Raw genomic sequence first — 21,130 nt, forward strand, 5'->3', positions numbered from 1 at the left:
GGGAACTTGGTCACCTCACTTCCAAACACTTCACATCAACATTCTAGAAGCTATGGCTGTGTTTCTGACTTTAAAAAAGCTCCGTCCTCCAAAGAAGACTCATATCAGGTTGGTCCTCGACAGTGCAGTAGTAGTACACTGTATAAACAGAGGTGGTTCAAAGTCAAGTCATGTGAACCACGTGATGATAGCAATCTTTTCTCTAGCAGCCAAGAACACTTGGCATCTGTCGGCTACTCACCTGGCAGGAGTCCACAATGTAGTGGCAGACGCCCTGTCTCGGTCGGTCCCTCTGGAATCAGAATGGTCACTGGACCAAGAATCCTTCGAGAGGGTTTGCCAAAGAGTACCAGGTCTAGAAGTAGATCTGTTTGCCACAGAGGCAAACCACAAGCTGCCTTGTTATATAGCCCCCAATCTGGACCCTCTGGCATACGCTACGGACGCCCTGAGCATAGATTGGAAACCAGTGGTCGAAAATCTATTTATTCCCTCCAGTGAACCTTCTCCTGAAGGTGCTGCACAAGTTGAGATCCTTCGAAGGCCAGGTGGCTCTCATAGCCCCTCACTGGCCCAAGAGCAACTGGTTTCCCCTTCTCCTGGAACTAGGTCTTCGCCCTCACCCTCTCCCGGACTTGAGACTATCGCAACAAGTTCAAACGAGGACTGTGTTCGATTCCTCAGGTCTTCACAAAACCCTAACTTTATGGATTTCATGAAGTTTGCAGGTAAGAGAGTAGGCGACATTGATCCACAGAACATGTTGTTCTTGGAGTCAGACAAGAGAGAGTCTACGCTTCGCCAGTATGACTCAGCAGTTAAGAAATTGTCTTCGTTCCTCAGAGAATCAAATATCAAAGTAATGACATTGAACGTGGCCATAACCTTCTTCAGGTCTTTGTTTGAACAAGGCTTGGCAGCTGCAACAATTACAACCACTAAGTCAGCTCTGAAAAAGATTTTTCTTCTCGGGTTTGGTATCAATCTAACCGAGTCTTATTTCACCTCTATCCCAAGGGCATGTGCAGTCTACGGCCCGTTCACAGACCGTCGTCAGTGTCATGGTTTCTTAATGATGTTCTTAGGTTAGCCTCGGAAACAGACAACTTCAAATGTGATTACCAAACATTTGGCGTAAAACTCTGTTCTTATTGAGTCTAGCTTCAGGTGCCAGAATATCAGAGCTGTCATCTTTATCTAGAGATGAAGCGCATATTGAGTTCCTTTCCTCGGGGGACGTGTTGCTTTCGCCAAATAAGCAATTTCTAGCTAAGAATGAAGATCCCTTGATGAGGTGGTCTCCATGGAAGATTGTCCCGCTTCCGCAGGATCCATCGTTATGTCCTGTTAAAACTCTTAAGGACTATTTATCTAGGACGTCTACCTATTCCGAAGGCCCCCTTTTCATTAGAAAAGATGGTGGTACACTATCTCTAAAAGGCATTAGGCAGCAGATTTTATATTTTATCAAGAAAGCCAGCCCAGGGTCATTCCCCAAGGTGCATGACATTCGGGCAATAGCAACTTCTGTTAACTTCTTCAAATATATGGACTTTGATGATCTGAAGAAGTATACTGGTTGGAAGTCACCCTTGGTTTTCAAAAAGCACTACCTTAAGTCTTTAGAGGATCTTAAATATCATGCAATAGCTGCAGGGAGGCCAGTGTCTCCCACTGCTTCATCATTATAGTACCGTCCTTGTGTCATATGAATCTTTTCAATTATGCCAGCCTCATTAGCATTTTACCTACCTCAGCAAATGCCTTAGCTATTAGAATAAGTGTATAATCGTGTATAGTTTTACGTACATACAAATTATCTGTAATTATTTTATTATGTATGTGACTTGTTGCAAATGTTGCCACATGTTTTGGCTATATAGTATATTTTGTAAATAAATTGTATTTTTTTTCCAATTCTAAACTATTTTATTATTTCCTTTGATTTCATTAATATGATTTTTCCTTTCAGGATAGTATAGCTTGGTGTTTCTCTGGTACAATTTCACGGAGCGACACGGCTGAGCCCAGAAAAGGGATTTTGACGTAGGAAAAATCTATTTCTGGGCGAGGAAGCCGTGTCGCCCAGTGAAATCCCCCCCTTTTTTCCTTTTCCCCCCCCCCTTGCTGTGCACCAAGCTTCTTTGCTATCGATAAGTATGACGCCGCAGTCCCCTTCAACAGGGTAGCTGGGTGTGACCTATAGGTCGGCTCCCCGTTTTCAGGGTCTTTTGATGAGGAAAAGGCTAATTGGAGGGGTTACTGTGGTAGTGTTTAACACTCGCCCCAGTTCTATACCGACACCTTTTATTTAGGTGAGCGAGTCAGAGACTTCTGACATGTCCAATTTAGCAGTTCTCTGGTATCATAGCAATATTTTACTAGAAATAGTGCTAAAGAGGACACATTTCACTGGGCGACACGGCTTCCTCGCCCAGAAATAGATTTTTCCTACGTCAAAATCCCTTTTTTCTGCTTCCGTGCTCACTCCGAAACCCCTCCGGCACACGGGAGACAAATGTTTATTTACCGCTCCGGCGTAAGAGGGTTAAACTGATGACTTGGTTAGCATTTGGTTTTCTTTATTTTGTTTTTTTTTGTGTTTTTTTTTTTTTTTACACTTTGATATTGGATTAATATTCCATGCAAGAAATAATTGAGCATTCTGAATGACCTTAGTGTGACTTACCTTTTAGTGATGCAAAATTCCTTTTCCAAGATTTTTTGGTCTTGAGTTACTTATGACATGTTACAGGGCCCAACAGTCAAGCCTGTTGCTTGCAACATTGAAGATACCAGTACCTTGGAAACACCTAAGGTATGAAATTGGTCTTTCTTTGTCCAGGGTTGAAGCCCTTCATTTTAATATGCATTTTGAATTTGTACCTTTCTTTTAAGGTATTTTTTGGGGCAAATATTGAAATAACTAAAAGGGTCTTTGCATTAAATTCTTATGAATTACTTGGCCTTTTATCAGGCCACTTTTTCCATTTCTAAGATAATTGTATGAGAGTTTTGGTGCAATAGGTGCAATGCTGTGGAGAACACTTGTCTCTTGAGGTGGGATATAAACTTGAGATTGGTTTAATTCTTTATCTACATGATTTAGTATTAAACATTCCTTCATATACTACATTACCAGATCTTTTGCTTGTAGTACATCCATTGATAGAAAAGGTAGTCTGTCTCGAAACAATTCTGTCATGTTTCAGGCCACATCATTTGAGCCTATTGTTTGCACTATTGAGGATACTGCCTCGGAAATGCCTGAGGTATGAATTTTTTTGTATTTTCTTGATGTTAAAGCATTTTTATTGTTGTGTTTATGATATTGTATCAAGAATGTAGTAACGTGGAATAGGCATTTTGCTAATAAAGATGCTAGAATTTTTTGGGCCTGTCTAGAAAGTGTTTGTGTTTTCTATATAATTACAATGATTTACTTGTTCAATAGTATTCATGGCCCCTAAAAGAAAATTTCCCTGAGTGATTGCATTTCAGTGGCATTTGCCTTGACATGCTTTGAAATATTTCAGGATCCACCTCGAAAACCTATTGGTTGGAACTACCAGGGTACTGCTTTAAAAGCACCTAAGGTATGGACTTATTTGCAGTAGGATATAAAGCCTTTGTTTGGATGTTTTGGTGCAGTACAATAGTTTAATTTCCTTAAGTTTATGCATGTATTACATTGTGATTCCTTGTGTAATGCAGCACAGTTGACACAGTAGTATTACTAAAGGTATTGTGATTACTATTAGGGTACATACATATGTACAAGAGTAGTGCCAGCTAATAGTAGTGACAGTTTGGTGTGGTTCCTGGGAAATTTGAAATTTTGGCAGCTGAAATTAGCACAGGATTAGTGATGGAACTAATCCTGGATTAGTGGTGGTCGACCTATACTACTTTTGGTGATTATAGAATAGAATATTTGTTTCATCGGATTTAAATAATGGAACAAAAGTTAATTCCCATTTATTGGGTCATGTTCCTTCAAGGAATTTAATTTGTAATTTTTGGTACAGTAAAGGTAGTGTTTGAGTTATGAAAATGCGTCTTACGATAATCCGATTTTATGATGGGGTTAGCAATAATACTTTGAAAACTGTTTAAAATTATGCTCGCAAAGGGTGCAGCCCAGCAGCATACAACCAGGTAGCAAGAGAGACAGACCAAATTGCAGTAGCTTAACTTTATCCCATCTTCTAGTTAAATAAGTTTAAAAAAAAAAACAGCAAAGGAGAATTATGAAAGTTTTGTTTTAACGTTTTACTCGTTTGGTAAATGTGTGAAGCCATGAACAGCTGAATGAGAAACAATGTTTTGCTAAGTGCAACCTAATTGGATAACAACATTTATTTGGGTTGTATTTCAACCATCGTATGATAGTAAACAAATACTGCAGTTATGTTATAAATGACTATGTATAATAGGACCGATATATTTTTAAGTAATAACTTTGTTCTCTTTAGATCAAAGATCAGTAAGGAAACATACTGTTAAATTTAAACAAAGTTGTTGCTGAAGCTGAGAACTTTTTTCGAGTTGCTAATGACTGTTATTGTGCATCGGTAACAAAGATAAAACTCCCTTAAACTTATCTGATCAAACACAACCATAGATAAAGTTGAGAGAAAATCATTTTAATCAAAACTTCAGGTCTTGAAAGAATACAGTTTACTGCTGTTTTCACGCCGATTGAAGATAAATAACATAACAGGAAAGCTCGTACTACGAAGAAATCAAGAAAATTGTGAACGGATCACATAATTTTCCTCACAAAATAAACATGCCCACAAAGCAATCTGTTAACGAACAAAATAATTTATTTCCGAGACGTATTAAATTAATTTTTTGACTTAAAATTAATGTCTTACAACAAAAAGATGACCTTTTCTCATATAAGTAAAGTATCTAGATATTCTTTTATGCTAACTAGAAACAAAACAATTCACTCTGAATTGAGTTAAATACGATGAAATAAACTTGTACTATTTGCCATCAGCTGATTTCCAAACCAAAACATTGACCGCTTTGTTAGTATTTTATGATACAATACAGTACTGAATTACAATGAGCCAGTATGGATTGAACCTAGAGAATTAGCTGAAATTAATTATTACTCTGCCGTATATATATAAGTATATTGTGTAGTGTAGGTTAGGCTATATACAAGATATAATTTTTTTGACATATGATGGGCTTTTCGGAACCTAACCCTGTCGTAAGTAGGAGAATACTTGTAAAGATGGTTCTGATTACCCTAGTGTAGGATGGGCTATATACGAAATATGATTTTTTTGACATATGATGGGTTTTTCGGAACCTAACCCATCGTAAGTAGAAGAATACTTGTACCTATATGCAGTTCTAAACCTTCCCTTCTATGTGCTCTTGACTTTTAAGAATTGCATGGTTTAAGGCATAGATTTTTTTTCCTGTCTACTCTTATTAACTTCACAATGTAAATTTGTTTAATCTTTAAGAAGAGAATAAACTTATTCCATCATAATAGTGGGACTTGGACACCAACACATTACGTATTTGAAGACATTACCCATTTCATACAAATAATATTTTGCTTGATTACTGTAAAATAAAGCTCTTGAATACTGTTGTTGACTTGCTGATATATAGCCTTTCAGATAGTGGAAATGTATTGTAATTAATTATCATAACTTCACGATTTACATAATTTTTTGAAGCAATACATTTCAGTGAAGTTTTCCTGTGTCTCAGTATGAATTATTTTAGGGGCTGCCACTCAAGGCTGGTGGCTGGAAGAATAAGAACACTGTCTTGGATTTACTTAAGGTATGAAAATTTTAAAATGCTTGAATGTCAACTTTGTTTTATTTTCATATGAGGTACTTCAGTCTACTGTTAAAAATGTCATAAGTATGTTTGTGGTATGGTTTGAGACATCCTAAAATGATATGGCTTCAGGCAAGGACTTAATTACCATCCATAGTTATGTTGTAGAAGATGTTGTTCATACGTAAATAAACCTTCTGTCTTAACAATAGGATAATTTCTAGCGCCTAGCTGGATCCGGTAAAAAAAAAAAAAAAGATGAAAGCAAGGAATCTTGTGGTATCTGGCATACATGTGTATATCGGGTGAAGGCTCCACCTACGATCACGCTTCAGTGTTTTTTTTGACCGCCTGACCGAGAGTAGTGTTTTCCTCTCTTGGCCTTTACCCGGTTCATTGCCCGTTTTGCTTGCGTTTCGTGTGTGTGTGTGTGTGTATGTGTGTGTGTTCGAGAGATATTATGGCTTCTGCTCCTTCTCAGCCTCGTCAACGTGTGTGCCCCGGAATTCCAGGTTTTCCGTATTCTCATCTTTTGCTTCGGCAGCGGTTGACCCCAACGTAGTGCAGTAGGTGCCGTTCTAATTTTTGTACGTACTTGAATCCATGCATGGGATGCCGGGCATGGCCTTAGAGCAGTGGAAGTCATTTTATGGCTAGAGAGAACATCGGAGGGTTCGACTCTTCCTTCATGGGAAGGTTTCTCGCCCCTTCCTGGTGTTTCGTCTCCTGCATCATCATCCCCCATAGTAGGCTAGTTCCTGTGTCTCCTCCCTTTTCTTCCTTTGATTCGTTGCTGGGAGTATCGGGAGGCCACCAGGCTGATGTCTGTATGTTGCCCCCTTCTTCTTCGGGAATTATTTTGATTCCCGGGAAGGGGGAGGCTTTATTTTCTCATTCTCATTTCTTCCAGATTTGGTAGCGTCCAAGATGGCGGCGATTGGAAGATGCTCAGGCTAGGAGGTCCCCCCATCCTGGAGGGGTTGCTTGGGTGCTGTTTGGAGGCTCGCTACCCCCCTTCTCCTCGGGCTGACCAGGCCATCCCCCCTTCTCCCGGCCTCGTCTTCCTGGTTAGTCGAGGTCAGCCATCTTGTATTGCTCCACCAATGACTGTTGCCACTTCTTTGAGTCAGAGGAAGCTGTGATGTCACGGGATCCATTGTTGTGTATTCCTCCACCAGTGGCGTCTGATTCCCCTTCTCACCGAGGGGAGGCTGTGACATCACCGCTTGTGATGTCACTCCATTGATGACGTCACTCCTAGTCATCATCTGAGCTCTGCCTCTCTCCGTCATGACGTCATCTCTGCCGCCCCGTTCGCTACCTCTTCCTTCCCTGTCATCGGAGCCTTCTCTTGCAGATCAGTCTGAAGTTATATGCCAGGCAGTGCTTAAGAAGTTGGACTGTTTTGGATGTTAAGTTGGCTACCTTGTCGGTTGGAAGCATTGGAAGGAAATGCGTGCTTCATCCTCGCCTCCTGTGAAGAGATCGCTTACGGAACCAGTGCTATCTTCTCCCTCTTCCCCCTCTGCACCACGTTGGCGTATCAAGCATTGAAAGGCTAAGGATATCAATTTATCTAGCTTCTCAATGGGCTTCAGTCCCTCTCCAGAAGTCATTTCTTCTGGAAGTTGGACTAGTGGGTAGGCCCCCAGCCAGTCTAGGATATCTTGTACCTCCCTCCAAGTATGAGTCTGTCCTATTGTTAAGACCGAAGGTTTGTTCGCGTATGAACAAATGACAAATTTTCTATGACAATCTGTATTTTTCATAACTAACAAACCTGAGGTCGTAACGTTATACTGCCCACTTCTAGCCGCCCCTCTGTTTGTTAAAACATCCTGGGTTGGGAAAGACTGAGGCGTGATCGTAGGTGAAGCCTTCTCCCGATATACGCATGTATGCCAGATACCACAAGATTCTTTGCGTTCATCTTTTTTTTTTTTTAACCGGATCCAGCTAGGCGCTAGAAATTATCCTATTGTTAAGACCTCAGGTTTGTAGCTATGAAAAATACAAATTGTCTTGGAAAATTTGTCATTTTTTGAAGGTAAGATTATTTTGGGACCAATCACTGACTTGTGGGGTAATGGGGGAAAAAAAGATTACCTCATTACATTTTTCAGCAATTTTCTTTTTGTTTGGTCATTATTATCTATCAATTATAAGATGTGTTATTCTGTGCATCTTATGATAAATCGGTGTGTATGAAAAATGTGATTTACAATGTTGCATAGTTTGGTGCTTTGTACATACTGATTTAAACTTTTGAATAATTAACTTACTGATCTTTATCATCAACAGATGTTGAATATGATGAAATAAAGTCTTTTCCTTAGAGTTATTAATTGGAGTAATAGTGTTAGTGAAATTTTCCTTGTCTTATTTTAAAACATTTGGAAAGACACAGAAGCTTCTTGGCTAGAATAGCAAAGATACTACTATAAAATTGCTTAAGATACAGCACCATTCATGTTATCCAGGCCCAATCTGAAAGGTTTTGATAGTTGTTTGTGGTGTGTTCATCAGCAGCCAAAAATTATTTGGCTTTAGAAAGTGATTTATTTGCAATTAAAGAATTCCTGGTATCAAACTCTGTTGGGGAGATGATCTGTGGTAACCATTTAAACTCATGCCTTGGATTTTATTTTTTTTATTTTTTATTTTTTTCTATTGATATTGGATTAATATTTCATGTAAGAAAAAACTGAGCATTCTGAATTACCTAAGTGTGACTCACCTTTTAGTGATGCAAAATTCCTTTTCCAAGATTTTTGGTCTTGAGTTAATTTTGACATGTTGCAGGGCCCAACAGTCAAGCCTATTGTTTGCAACATTGAAGATACTACCTTGGAAACACCTAAGGTATGAAATTGATGTGTTTCTTTTCTCACGGTTTAAGCCCATCATTGTAATATGCATTTTGGAAGTTGTATCATTCTTTCAAGGTGCTTTAGGCACCTTGTCTCTTGAGTTTTAAGTTGCAAAATCAACTTGAAATTTGTTTAATTCCTTAACTGCCTGATGTAGTATTAAACATTCTTTCATGTACTACATTACCAGATCTTTTACAAATATTTTCATTGATAGAAAAGGTGCTGTGTCTTGAAACCATTTTGTCATATTTCAGGCCACATCAGTGAAGCCTATTGTTTGCACTGTTGAGGATATTACCTCAGAAATGCCTGAGGTATGAAGTTTCTGTCTTTTCTTTAGGTGATAGCATATTTATTATTGTGTTTATTATTTTTTACCTTTTTCTAAGGTAATTTATGTGGAAGAATACAGTAACTTATAATAGGCGTTTGGCCATCATAAATTGAAGAATTTTGTCCATAGATAATTACAATGATTTAATTGTACAATAATTGTCAAGGTCCCTTAAAGAAAATATCTTTTAGTGGTTATTATTCCCTGAGTGAGAACATTTCAGTGGCATTTGCCTTGACTTGCTTTGAAATATTTCAGGAGCCACCACGAAAGCCTATTGGCTGGAACTATCAGGGTACTGCCTTAAAAGCACCTAAGGTATGAACACTTTCATTTTATGTGCTGGACGAAATAAAGCCTTTTTTTTTTTTTTTTTAGTTGGGTAGTTTAGTTTCCGTAAAGTTTCCGCATGTACATTGTGATTCATTGTGTAATACTCCACAGTTGGCACATCTGTATTACAGGCATTGCGACTGTTATTAGGGTCATGCTGAGCTTATTGCTGCCATAGTTCACTTAAGTAATTTAGTGGTTTTTGAAGGGCAGGTATAATGGTGTCTTTTCCTGAAGATTATTTTTCCTTTTTGTGAAAAGTACTTGCAAAGGTTGTGAACGTCAGAATAAATAGTAAATGGGTAGTCTTGGTACTGGGCCACTTGAACCAAAGTCTATTCATTCCTGTAATGCTTATGGTGACTGTCTGTCAAATATCTTAAAGCAATGCATGATGTTGATTATAACCTATAAATTTACGTGTTCTTAATAAAACACCTTGACATGTGAGCTTGTTACCTCAACATTTTAAATTACGAAATTACTGTGAAAGTTAAGTCAAGAAAGTAAGGAAGCAAATGGCTTGAGATTTGGATGCTGGAGGGAAAGAACCAAAACAAATTATTTAATTTACATTAAAAATGGAATGAAATTAGCAACAATAGCAAAATGAGAATAGAGTCTTTGCCATAACAAAAGTTGTGGTTCAATATGCCTTTAATCTTTTACTTTTGTAATCTGTGTTACACTGTATATTTAGAGTAAACTTCAAGATTATAAAAGTAATTACTTATGACATTAAGAAAAAGTTTTAATTGTACTATATTCTTATTGCAAGTCAGGGTGCCATTTGTGAGATCCTTGATTGAGGAGGCTGAATTACTAGAAACTTGTCTGTCCTATTGTGTACTGATGTGGTAGAAATAATACTTTTAGTATTTATAGAATAGGTATTTCCATTTCATTGGATCTAAATAATGGAACCACAATTAATTCCCATTTATTGGGTCATGTTCCTTCAAGGAATTGAATTTGAAATTTTTCTTAAAGTACTTTGGTGTGCAGTTCTAAACATTTCTCTCTTGACTTTCAAGAATTGTCTGTTTTAAGACAGATTTTTTTCCTAGTTGAAGAAGTCATCCATTTCATTCAAATAATATTTTGCATGGTTAATGTAAAATAAAGCTCATTAATACTGTACTGTTGTTGGCGTGCTGAATAGCCATTCAAATAGTGGAAAAGTTATAATGTAATTAATTAGCATAAATTTTCCATTGAAATGGTAATATTTTTAACTGACACATTCAATGATGTAGTAATAGTTTTAACCAATACATTCAGTGATGTTTTCCCTTATCTCAGTTTTGAATTATTTTAGGAGTTGCCACTCAAGGCTGGTGGCTGGAAGAATAACACTGTCTTGGATTTACCTAAGGTATGAATATTTTAGAATACTTGAATGTTAATTGATTTTTGGATGTCAACTTTGTTTCACTTTCATTTTAGATATTTTAGTGCACTGTCAAAAAAGTCACCAGTTTGTTTGTGGTATGGTTTGTGACATCCTGAAATGATATAGCATTAGGCAAGGACTTACTTACCATCCATAGTTATCTTGTAAAAGATATGTTTGAAAGTACTAACATTATTGTGTGACAGATCATTGACTTGTGGAATGGTAATGGAGGAAAGAAAGATCACCTGATGAAAATTTTCAGCAATTTTTTTTTTATTTGGTCATTGTAACCCATTAATTATAAGATACGTTACTCAGTGCATCTTATGATGAAGGGGTTTACTATGGAAAATGTGATTTTATAATGTTGCACATTTTGATTCTTTTTACTGATTTAAACTTGAGATAATTAACTTATTATGATCATCAGAAGTAGGAAATGATGAAATGAAGACTTTTCCAGTTACATTAATCAGAGTAAGACAGTTCAGTGAAATTTTCCTTGTCACTAAAATATTTGGGAATGACACACAGTCTCTTTGGCTGGAATGGCATGGATACTGCCTTGAAATTGCCTAAGATGCGATGATTTAGGTTATCCAGGCCCAATCTAAGTTTTTTTGTGTGTGTATGGGGTGTTCAGCCAAGGATCTTGTGGCCTTAGGAAGCCAATTATTTTTTAATTTAAAAATTACAATCTTCATTTGGTTAAACAATCTTTTTATTTGGTCAAGTTCCCAGTATTGAACTCTGTTGGGCAGATAATCCGAGGCAACCATTTAAACTGATGACTTGGTTAGCTTTTTTTTTTTTTTTTTTTTTTTTTTCCTTTATTACACTTTGATTTTGTATTAATATTTCATGTAAGAAATAATTGAGCATTCTGAATGACCTTAGTGTGACTCACCTTTTAGTGATGCAAAATTCCTTTTGAAAGATTTTTGGTCTTGAGTTACTTTTGACATGTTACAGGGCCCAACAGTCAAGCCCGTTGCTTGCAACATTGAAGATACCAGTACCTTGGAAACACCTAAGGTATGAAATTGGTCTTTGTTTGTCCAGGGTTGAAGCCCTTCATTTTTATATGCATTTTGAATTTGTACCTTTCTTTTAAGGTATTTTTTGGGGCAAATATTGAAATAACTTAAAGGGTCTTTGCATTAAATTCTTATGAATTACTTGGCCTTTTATCAGGCCACTTTTTCCTTATCTAAGATAATTGTATGAGAGTTTTGGTGCAATAGGTGCAATGCTGTGTGGAGTACACTTGTCTCTTGAGGTGGGATATAAACTTGAGATTGGTTTAATTCTTTATCTACATGATTTAGTATTAAACATTCCTTCATATACTACATTACCAAATCTTTTGCTTGTAGTACATCCATTGATAGAAAAGGTAGTCTGTCTCGAAACAATTCTGTCATGTTTCAGGCCTCATCATTTGAGCCTATTGTTTGCACTATTGAGGATACTGCCTCGGAAATGCCTGAGGTATGAATTTTTTTATATTTTCTTGATGTTAAAGCATTTTTATTGTTGTGTTTATGATATTGTATCTTGTTCTAAAATACTTTATGTTCAAGAATGTAGTAACGTGGTATAGGCATTTTGTTAATAAAGATGCTAGAATTTTTTGGGTCTGTCTAGATAATTACAATGATTTACTTGTTCAATAGTATTCATGGCCCCTAAAAGAAAATTTCCCTGAGTGATTGCATTTCAGTGGCATTTGCCTTGACTTGCTTTGAATTATTTCAGGAGCCACCACGAAAACCTATTGGCTGGAACTACCAGGGTACTACTCTAAAAGCACCTAAGGTATGGACTTATGTGCAGTAGGATATAAAGCCTTTGTTTGGATGTTTTGGTACAATACAGTATTTTAATTTCCTTAAGTTTATGCATGTATTACAATGTGATTCCTTGTGTAAAGCTGCACAGTTGACACAGTAGTATTACTACAGGTATTGTGATTACTATTAGGGTACATACATATGTACAAGAGTAGTGCCAGCTAATAGTAGTGACAGTTTGGTGTGGTTCCTGGGAAATTTGAAATAGCGGCAGCTGAAATTAGCGCAGGATTAGTGATGGAACTGGATTAACATTAGCCGGATTAGTGGTGGTCGACCTGTACTACTTTTGGTGATTATAGAATAGAATAATTTTTGTTTCATCGGATTTAAATAATGGAACCAAAGTTAATTCCCATTTATTGGGTCATGTTCCTTCAAGGAATTTAATTTGTAATTTTTGTTACAGTAAAGGTAGTGTTTGAGTTATGAAAATTCTTCTTACAATAATCCGATTTTACTATGGGGTTAGCAATAATACTTTGAAAACTGTTTAAAATTATGCTCGCAAAGGGTGCAGCCCAGCAGCATACAACCAGGTAGCAAGAGAGACAGACCAAATTGCAATAGCCTAACTTTATCCCATCTTCTAGTTAAATAAGTTTAAAAAAAAAAACAGCAAAAGAGAATTATGAAAGTTTTGTTTTAACGTTTTACTCGTTTGGTAAATGTGTGCAGCCATGAACTACTGAATGAGAAACAATGTTTTGCTAAGTGCAACCAAATTGGATAACAACATTTATTTCGGTTGTATTTCAACCGTCGTATGATAGTAAACAATTACCGCAGTTATGTTATAAATGATGTTATGTATAATAGGACCGATATATTTTTAGGTAATAACTTTGCTCTCTGTAGATCAAAGATCAGCAAGGAAACATACTGTTAAATTTAAACAAAGTTGTTGCTGAAGCTGAGAACTTTTTTCGAGTTGCTAATGACTGTTATTGTGCATTGGTAACAAAGATAAAACTCCCTTAAACTTATCTGATCAAACACAACCATAGATAAAGTTGAGAGAAAATAATTTTAATCAAAACTTCAGGTCTTGAAAGAATACAGTTTACTGCTGTTTTCACACAGATTGGAAGATAAATAACATAACGGTAAAGCTCGTACTACAAAGAAATCAAGTGAAAATAGTGAACAGAATCATGTAATTTTCCTCACAAAATAAACATGCCCACAAAGCAATCTGTTAACGAAAAAAATAATTTATTTCCAATGAGACGTATTAAATTCATATTTCGACTTAAAATTAACATGTCTTATAACGAAAAGATGACCTTGTCCCATATAAGTAAAGTATCTAGATATTCTTTTATGCTAACTAGAAAAAAAACAATTCACTCTGAATTGAGTTAAATACGATGAAATAAACTTGTACTATTCGCCATCAGCTGATTTCCAAACCAAAACATTGACCGCTTTGTTAGTATTTTATGATAAAACACTGTACTGAATTACAATGAGCCAGTATGGATTGAACCTAAAGAATTAGCTGAAATTAATTATTACTATGCCGTATATATATAAGCATACTGTGTTGTGTAGGGTACACTACCCTATATGTAAAGATGGTACTAATTACCCTAGTGTAGGTTAGGCTATATACGAGATATGATTGTTCATACACGAAACAAACCTTCGGTCTTAACATTAGGATTTACTAGCGCCAAGCTGGAAACCGGTAGAATTAAAATTACACTTGTGAGATCCAGGGACTAATGGCATCTATACCAGGTCACGGGGCATGTATACCCAGAATGCCCACGGCTACCTGTGACCCATCAGTTATTTTCCTACCGCCTTTAAGATAAGACGTGTTACTGTCTATCTCATTTAAAGCCGGTTTTTCAGTTTGCCCGTTCTTTATCCATTTCATTTTTTATTTTCATTCCTTTTCTTTTTTCTCCAAGTGTGATCAGTGTGTGGTAAGAGTGTATACGTGGTATGATGGAGAATTTTGCCTCAACATCGGGATCGTCTACCGCTTCGAAGAGGAGACAAAGGAAATGCCCAGGAGTCAGTGGCTTCCCTTGTTCTAGGTTCCTAACCTCGGTGTCGACGGATCCTCATCCAACGTGTAGTAGGTGCAGGGAAAACGTATGTACGGTTACTAATCCGTGTTCTGTTTGTCGCGGTTGGTCGGTGGAACAGTGGAAGAAGTTCTATGGGAAAAGCCAATACAAAAGAAAGGGGGTGACGCCATCTTTGGATGACTTACCGGCTTCTTTTGTATCGGTAATAAACCAGGCTGCTCCATATGTTTCTCCACCTGCTTTTGAATTGTCTCATACCCCTTCGGTTTCTCCTAGCGGTTCTGTATCGAAACGTCGGGAGGGGCCTTGGGTAATTTTATGAATAATTTGCACTCTCCTTTCTTCCCAGCAAGTAGAGGGGGAGATCCGCCATCTTTGTTCCAGGCTCCTGCTACGCAAGCGCATAGGTTAGATGGTACGTGGTCAGCGCTAGGCCTACCAGGCGTACCAACCTTGGATGGTCTGCTTGCGCATTATATGACGTCACGGTTCCAGCAGGGTCCGGCAGCGCTGAATGTTCCTCATCCCCCGGGCTTGCAATTTATGGGAATTAATGCCGCTGCTTCACCATCCCACTCAGTATTTACAGCGATGCAGAACGTGGGAGGTAATTTGGCAGCAAACGTGCGGTTACCAGCAGAAACCTCTCAGTCTCTCCCTACGAGAGGGATGACGTCACAACATACGTCACACTCTGAGATGGCAGGCGTGATGACGTCACAGACCGATTCTCGGCCTTTTTCGCGGCTCCCAGACGCTAATACGCCTTCTGATCCGTCAATGCAAACTGTAATGCAGAAGTTACAGGATATAGAGGAGAGAATGAATAAGAGAGGCAAAAAGAAAGTGTGATTCGCCTTCTTCGTCTTCTTCCTCTAGTTCGGCGTCATCGCTAAGTCCGATAACGTCACGGCGAGCGCCAGTCAAGCGTTGGAGGAGGATTCGGGAGTTCCTAGCGGATCCTCGGGCCAAGAGGAGAAGAATCAATTCTTCCTCTTCTTCGGACGAAGACTGTCTTTTCCAAGTCAGCAAGAAGGTCGGAAAATCAGTGGCTATTAAGCACAAGGTTGCCAGACGAAGCCGTTCGCAAGAGTCCGAACAAGCGAGAGAGGTGACGGCCGGCGAGCTAGCGGCCGAGGCGGAGTTGCCAGTTCGGATCGCAAAAACTGCGATACCTCTGGTAAAATCGACGTTGGCGGCGAAAGGTGCAGCAGAGGATGGAATGCAGGTCCCAGTTTCGCCCGTAAGGCCGTTCAAAATACGTACGTAGGACGATAAGGCTCCTATTAAAAGTACGGAAAATAGAGAGTTGGCAACCTCGGCGGATACGTTCGTGGAAGGCAGTGTCCGTCTGGATAGAAGGCCGAGGCCGGGCTCGCCGACGCTCGAAAACGATGCCAATGCTAATAAAGACGAACTTACCTCTGTCTTAAGGGAGCCTTCATCTTGGAGATCTAGACGAGATTCTCGCTCTAGATCCGTGAGCAGAGAAAGAGTGAGACGTTCTCGTTCCCCTGCTGACTATCTGGGATCGAGCCAACAGCGGCCAGCAAAGATCAAAGAGGCCGCGGCCGTAGGGGCAGGCGGCCGTGGAATTCCGGGCCGTCTGTCAGAAGATAGAGGCGAGACAACATTCTTCGTGACCGGAGAGTGGTACACTAGAGCCGGAGGAAGGAGAAAACCAAGAGTTTCTGGCCTCGTATGCAGAGGTTATTGATTTGATTCGTCAATTCAATAGCCTTTCGGAGAAGACAGAAACACCGGCCAGTATGCTTCCTCCTGGAATTGACATGGCGTTTGGACTAAAGGGGGATACCAAGGTGTCGTATGAATTGCCTTGTTCGAGTCATGCGGAATCGGTCTTGCAACACGTAAACGCAAAGATTGCAGGGAGGGATAATTCCTTAAGATCTAATAGATCATTTAAATTTATTCCCCCTCCAATGATAAAGCAAAGGAAATATTATACGACACCGAAGGTCCCTTTGCTGTCTAGACAAATGAACCCTAATGTTGTAAGGTTAAGGCCTGGATTAACCTTGGATCAGGTTAAAATGGAGTGCCCCTCGATGACGTACCAAGAGGCTGCCACGTTAGAAGCAACAGCTTCTTCTGTCTTTCAGGCTGCGTCCTGGTTAGACCTTTGGTCAACAGCAGTGGCGAAAATTGCATCCTCGGAAGCAACAAGGAAAGTAGTGGATGAACCATTGTTCATTAGATTACTACAGTCAGGGTCCAAGGCGATTGCGTACCTGACAAACGTAAGTGCCAATGTTTGGGCAAATATCCTGCTAATGAGGAGAGATGCAGCATTGGCTAGACTAAGCCGCAATGTGGATTTGGATTCCCTGTTAGCAATGAGGAATGGGGATATCTTGGAATCGCAACTACTGTTGCCAGAGGTCATACTGGAAGAAGCGATAGATAGAAGAAGGATGGACACTAACGATAGGTTGGTGCAACAGGCAGTTAGGAAAACCTCTAACAGTCAAACTATTCCTTTGGAGGGAAGACAACAGCAAGTGTCTCGAAAGAAACCAGTGAGACATAGCATCCCTAATAGAGTCACAAGACCCTCTTCCCCAAAGAGGAGAACGCATCGGCCCTTTCACAATAGAAACAACAGAGGAAGGGGCAATAGAGGAAGGGGGAGAGGCTCAAGAAGATAGGATGGGCGCCTCCCATCACTCGGCCACACCAGTGGGGGGTTGCCTGGCAAATCACTGGAAGGTGTGGCAGGAACTAGGGGCAGAGCAGTGGGTGGTGGATGTTCTCAGGATCGGGTATTTGATTCCGTTCGAGGTAACCCCGCCCCTGACAGATCAACCATTACCCCACGTCACTTAGTATGCCCACAAATCTCAGAAGGCCACTATTCTGCAGGACGAAGTGAAGAAGATGATGGAAAAAGGAGCTGTGCAACAAGTATGCAGTCCGACAAAAAGGCTTTTACAGCAGGATTTTCCTGGTACCCAAAGCCAACGGGAGTGGAAGACAGTAATAGACCTGTCAACGCTGAATCTGTTTATAAGGAAAACCAGTTTCAAGATGGAAACTCCGAAAATGGTTCTACAAGCAGTCAGAATCGGAGACTTTATGCTGACAGTCGATCTAAAGGACGCATACTTTCAGATACCAGTCCATCAGTCTTCAAGGAAATTTCTCCGCTTCAGTCTTGCAGGGAAAGCTTTCGAGTTCAAGGTCCTGTGCTTCGGATTGACAACGTCTCCTCAAGTTTTTACAAGAGTGTTCACCCTCGTGTCGGCGTGGGCGCACGCTCAGGGGATCAGGCTGATAAGATATCTGGACGATTGGCTGGTGATAGCAAAGTCCAGGGAGAAATTACTCAGGGACAGGGCGGCCCTCCTGCAGCTTTGTCACAGCCTAGGTATTGTGGTGAATCAGCAGAAGTCGCAGCTGGATCCAAGTCAACATTTGGAATATCTGGGAATGGTGATAGACACAAACAACAAAAGCCAAAGTATTCCCGACAGACCAAAGAGTACAGAAATGCAAACAAGTGGTGAATGCCTTTCTGGGAAAGCAGACACAGCCAGCAAGACAGTGGCAGGTGGTGCTGGGAATCCTAACCTCCCTGGAGAAGCTAGTACCACAAGGAAGGCTACACCTTCGGTCCCTACAATGGAGGATGAAGGAGTTTTGGTCACCAACAGTAGATCACCCGTACGAGCAAATTCCCTTGTCGGCAGAAGTGAGGAAAGACTTTGCTGTGTGGGTGGACGACGACAATCTGACAGTGGGTGTCCCCCTTCAACAATCCTCCCCAGACCTCTTGCTGTTCTCGGATGCGTCACTAGAAGGCTGGGGAGCCCATATGGAGGAGTTGATGGTGTCAGCAAAATGGAGTTGCAAGGACAGAGAACTCCATATAAACGTGCTGGAGTTGAAAGCAGCTTTCCTGGCTCTACAAGAATTCAGGGAGAGAGTAAAGGGACACTCGGTGGTATTGATGTCAGACAACACCACAGTAGTAGCTTATATAAACAAGCAAGGAGGCCTAGTTTCTCGGCAGTTACATGTGATGACAGTTCAACTTCACCAGTGGGCTATAGAGAACCTGGTAGACATCAAGGCCAGGTATATTCCGGGAAAAAGAAACATAGTGGCCGACAAGTTGAGCCGCAGGGATCAGATTCTGGGAACGGAGTGGTCCCTACACCAACAGGTAGTGGACAGGATGCTCATGTTGTGGGAAGGACCGATCATAGACCTATTCGCAACCAGGTACAACAAAAAGAAAAGTTGGAAGTGTATTGTTCAGTAGTCCCGGACGCAGAGGCAGCAGCAGAAGATGCGCTACAACACCCCTGGGACAATCTGGACGTGTACGCATTTCCTCCATTTTGTCTAATCCGTCAGGTTCTGAACAGGGTAATGCGGTCTCAGAACCTCAAGATGACCCTGGTAGCCCCGTTATGGCCGAAAGCAGAGTGGTTTCCAGACCTACTGGAACTCCCTAGTAGATGTGGCCAAGAGAGTTACCATCCATGGAGCAACCTTCTGTGTCAGCCTCACGTGGAGAGGTACCACCAGTCGGTGAAGTCCCTATCGCTTCACGGGTGAGACTGTCAAGTATCTCCTCCGAGAGCGAGGGTTTTCGCAGAAAGCAGCAACTCAGATGGCAGGTAATATCAGAAAATCATCTGCGACAGTATACCAAGGGAAGTGGTCAGCATACTGTGATTGGTTTACAGACTTTCTGATATATCTCAGAACAGAAAAACATATGTCTGTATCTGCAGTGAAGGGGTACAGGGCTGCTCTAGCCTCAGTCTTACGAATGAAAGGAGTGGACATATCGTCTTCATGGGTTGAGTTGGCCATGCTGATGAGGAGCTTTGAACAGTCATGCCCACCAAAGGAGCTAAAAGCCCCAGATTGGGATCTGACCAAGGTACTGAGTAGTCTGACAAAACCCCCTTACGAACCGCTAAGGCAGTCCACGGATAGGAGCCTGACCTGAAGACAGTCTTCTTATTGGCCCTGGCTTCAACAAAGGTGGGGGGAGCTACATGGCCTCTCATATCTCATAAAGCACTCGAGAGGTTGGAGATCAATGGTGTGTGAGTTTGTCCCAGAATTCGTGGCAAAGACCCAAAATCCAACAATAGTAGACGGCAGATTCGACTCCTTTACCATACCTTCCTTGGCAGACTTTGTAGACAACGACAAAGCTGAAATGCTCCTGTGCCCCGTCAGGGCACTAAGGGAGTACTTAAAGAGAACAAGGCACCTCAGGCCGGGGTGGTGCCAGAGGTTGTTCGTAAGTACAGGACGGAACAAGAAGGAAGTGTCCAAGAATACATTATCATTTTGGCTAAGGGAGACAATCAGAAATGCTTATACTGCAGAAGACAGAGGGTCAGATAGCCAGGTGGGAGCTAGAGCTCATGACATCAGGGGTGTGAGTGCTTCCCTGGCATTTAAGAAGAACATGTCTGTGGATAAAATTCTGAAAGCTGGCGTGTGGAAGCGCCAAACAACTTTCACCTCATTTTATTTGAAAGATGTTGCCCATAGATCCTTGGACACCTTTTCCTGGTTGGGTCCAGTGGTGGCGGCCCAACAAGTGATATAGTTCATCCAGTGCCCCTGGCGGGTCAGTTTGCGTCTAGTCTAAGATGAAGGTATGAAAGTAGAATGAATGGGATGACTGGTCTTTTTTCTTTACTACTTTCTTTCCTACTCCTTTAACTACGGGCAATATGAAGGAGAGTACCGTCATGTGCTGGAACGGACTAGATGCAGGTGAGATGGTCAGCCATACTGTGAAGCATCTTAGCTGATGATATATTACTTTCAGTAGCAACACACCCCTCTGGATAATAAGGAAAGAGGGGTGAAGGTGGATCCAGTCGCAAGGGACAAGAGTAAACAGTAGAATGGTATCTACACCCAGTGGGAGGAAACCAATAGATCCGCTTATATCTTTGGTCCTAGGTTCATTGTCCATTCTCTAGAATTTCCCTATATATTCGGAAATGGATAAGGTGGCAAACTTCCAGTCAGTTGTAGAGACTTACCTCCCTCCAATAGTAAGTCTATCCTAATGTTAAGACCGAAGGTTTGTTTCGTGTATGAACAAATACCAAATTTGTAACTAATTTGTATTTTTCATAAACTAACAAACCTGAGGTCTTAACAGTTAAAGGCCCACCTCGAACCACCCCTCTAGCAGTCTAAACTGGGTTAGAAATATAACTGATGGGTCACAGGTAGCCGTGGGCATTCTGGGTATACATGCCCCGTGACCTGGTATAGATGCCATTAGTCCCTGGATCTCACAAGTGTAATTTTAATTCTACCGGTTTCCAGCTTGGCGCTAGTAAATCCTAATGTTAAGACCTCAGGTTTGTTAGTTATGAAAAATACAAATTAGTTACAAATTTGGTATTTTTTTTGACATACGATGGATATTTTGGGACCTAACCCCATCGTAAGTAGGAGAATACTTGTACTTG

General features: G+C 40.3%; 1 protein-coding gene across 2 annotated transcripts in view; it reads left to right on the forward strand.

Moving 5' to 3' along the window:
• The window catches only part of LOC135207703 (myosin-2 heavy chain-like), a 271,723-nt gene that overhangs the window by 57,323 nt on the left and 193,270 nt on the right, over positions 1–21,130 (forward strand). For both annotated transcript variants that reach the window (XM_064239548.1, XM_064239539.1), the window contains 11 exons: positions 2,756–2,818; positions 3,213–3,272; positions 3,537–3,596; positions 5,758–5,817; positions 8,620–8,679; positions 8,945–9,004; positions 9,283–9,342; positions 10,676–10,732; positions 11,726–11,788; positions 12,185–12,244; positions 12,512–12,571. In XM_064239548.1, the coding sequence (XP_064095618.1) occupies positions 2,756–2,818; positions 3,213–3,272; positions 3,537–3,596; positions 5,758–5,817; positions 8,620–8,679; positions 8,945–9,004; positions 9,283–9,342; positions 10,676–10,732; positions 11,726–11,788; positions 12,185–12,244; positions 12,512–12,571 (663 nt within the window). The remainder of the gene's footprint in view (positions 1–2,755; positions 2,819–3,212; positions 3,273–3,536; positions 3,597–5,757; positions 5,818–8,619; positions 8,680–8,944; positions 9,005–9,282; positions 9,343–10,675; positions 10,733–11,725; positions 11,789–12,184; positions 12,245–12,511; positions 12,572–21,130) is intronic.

The sequence above is a fragment of the Macrobrachium nipponense genome, chromosome 11, assembly GCF_015104395.2.
Source record: "Macrobrachium nipponense isolate FS-2020 chromosome 11, ASM1510439v2, whole genome shotgun sequence".
NCBI classification, from domain to species: Eukaryota; Metazoa; Arthropoda; class Malacostraca; order Decapoda; family Palaemonidae; genus Macrobrachium; species Macrobrachium nipponense.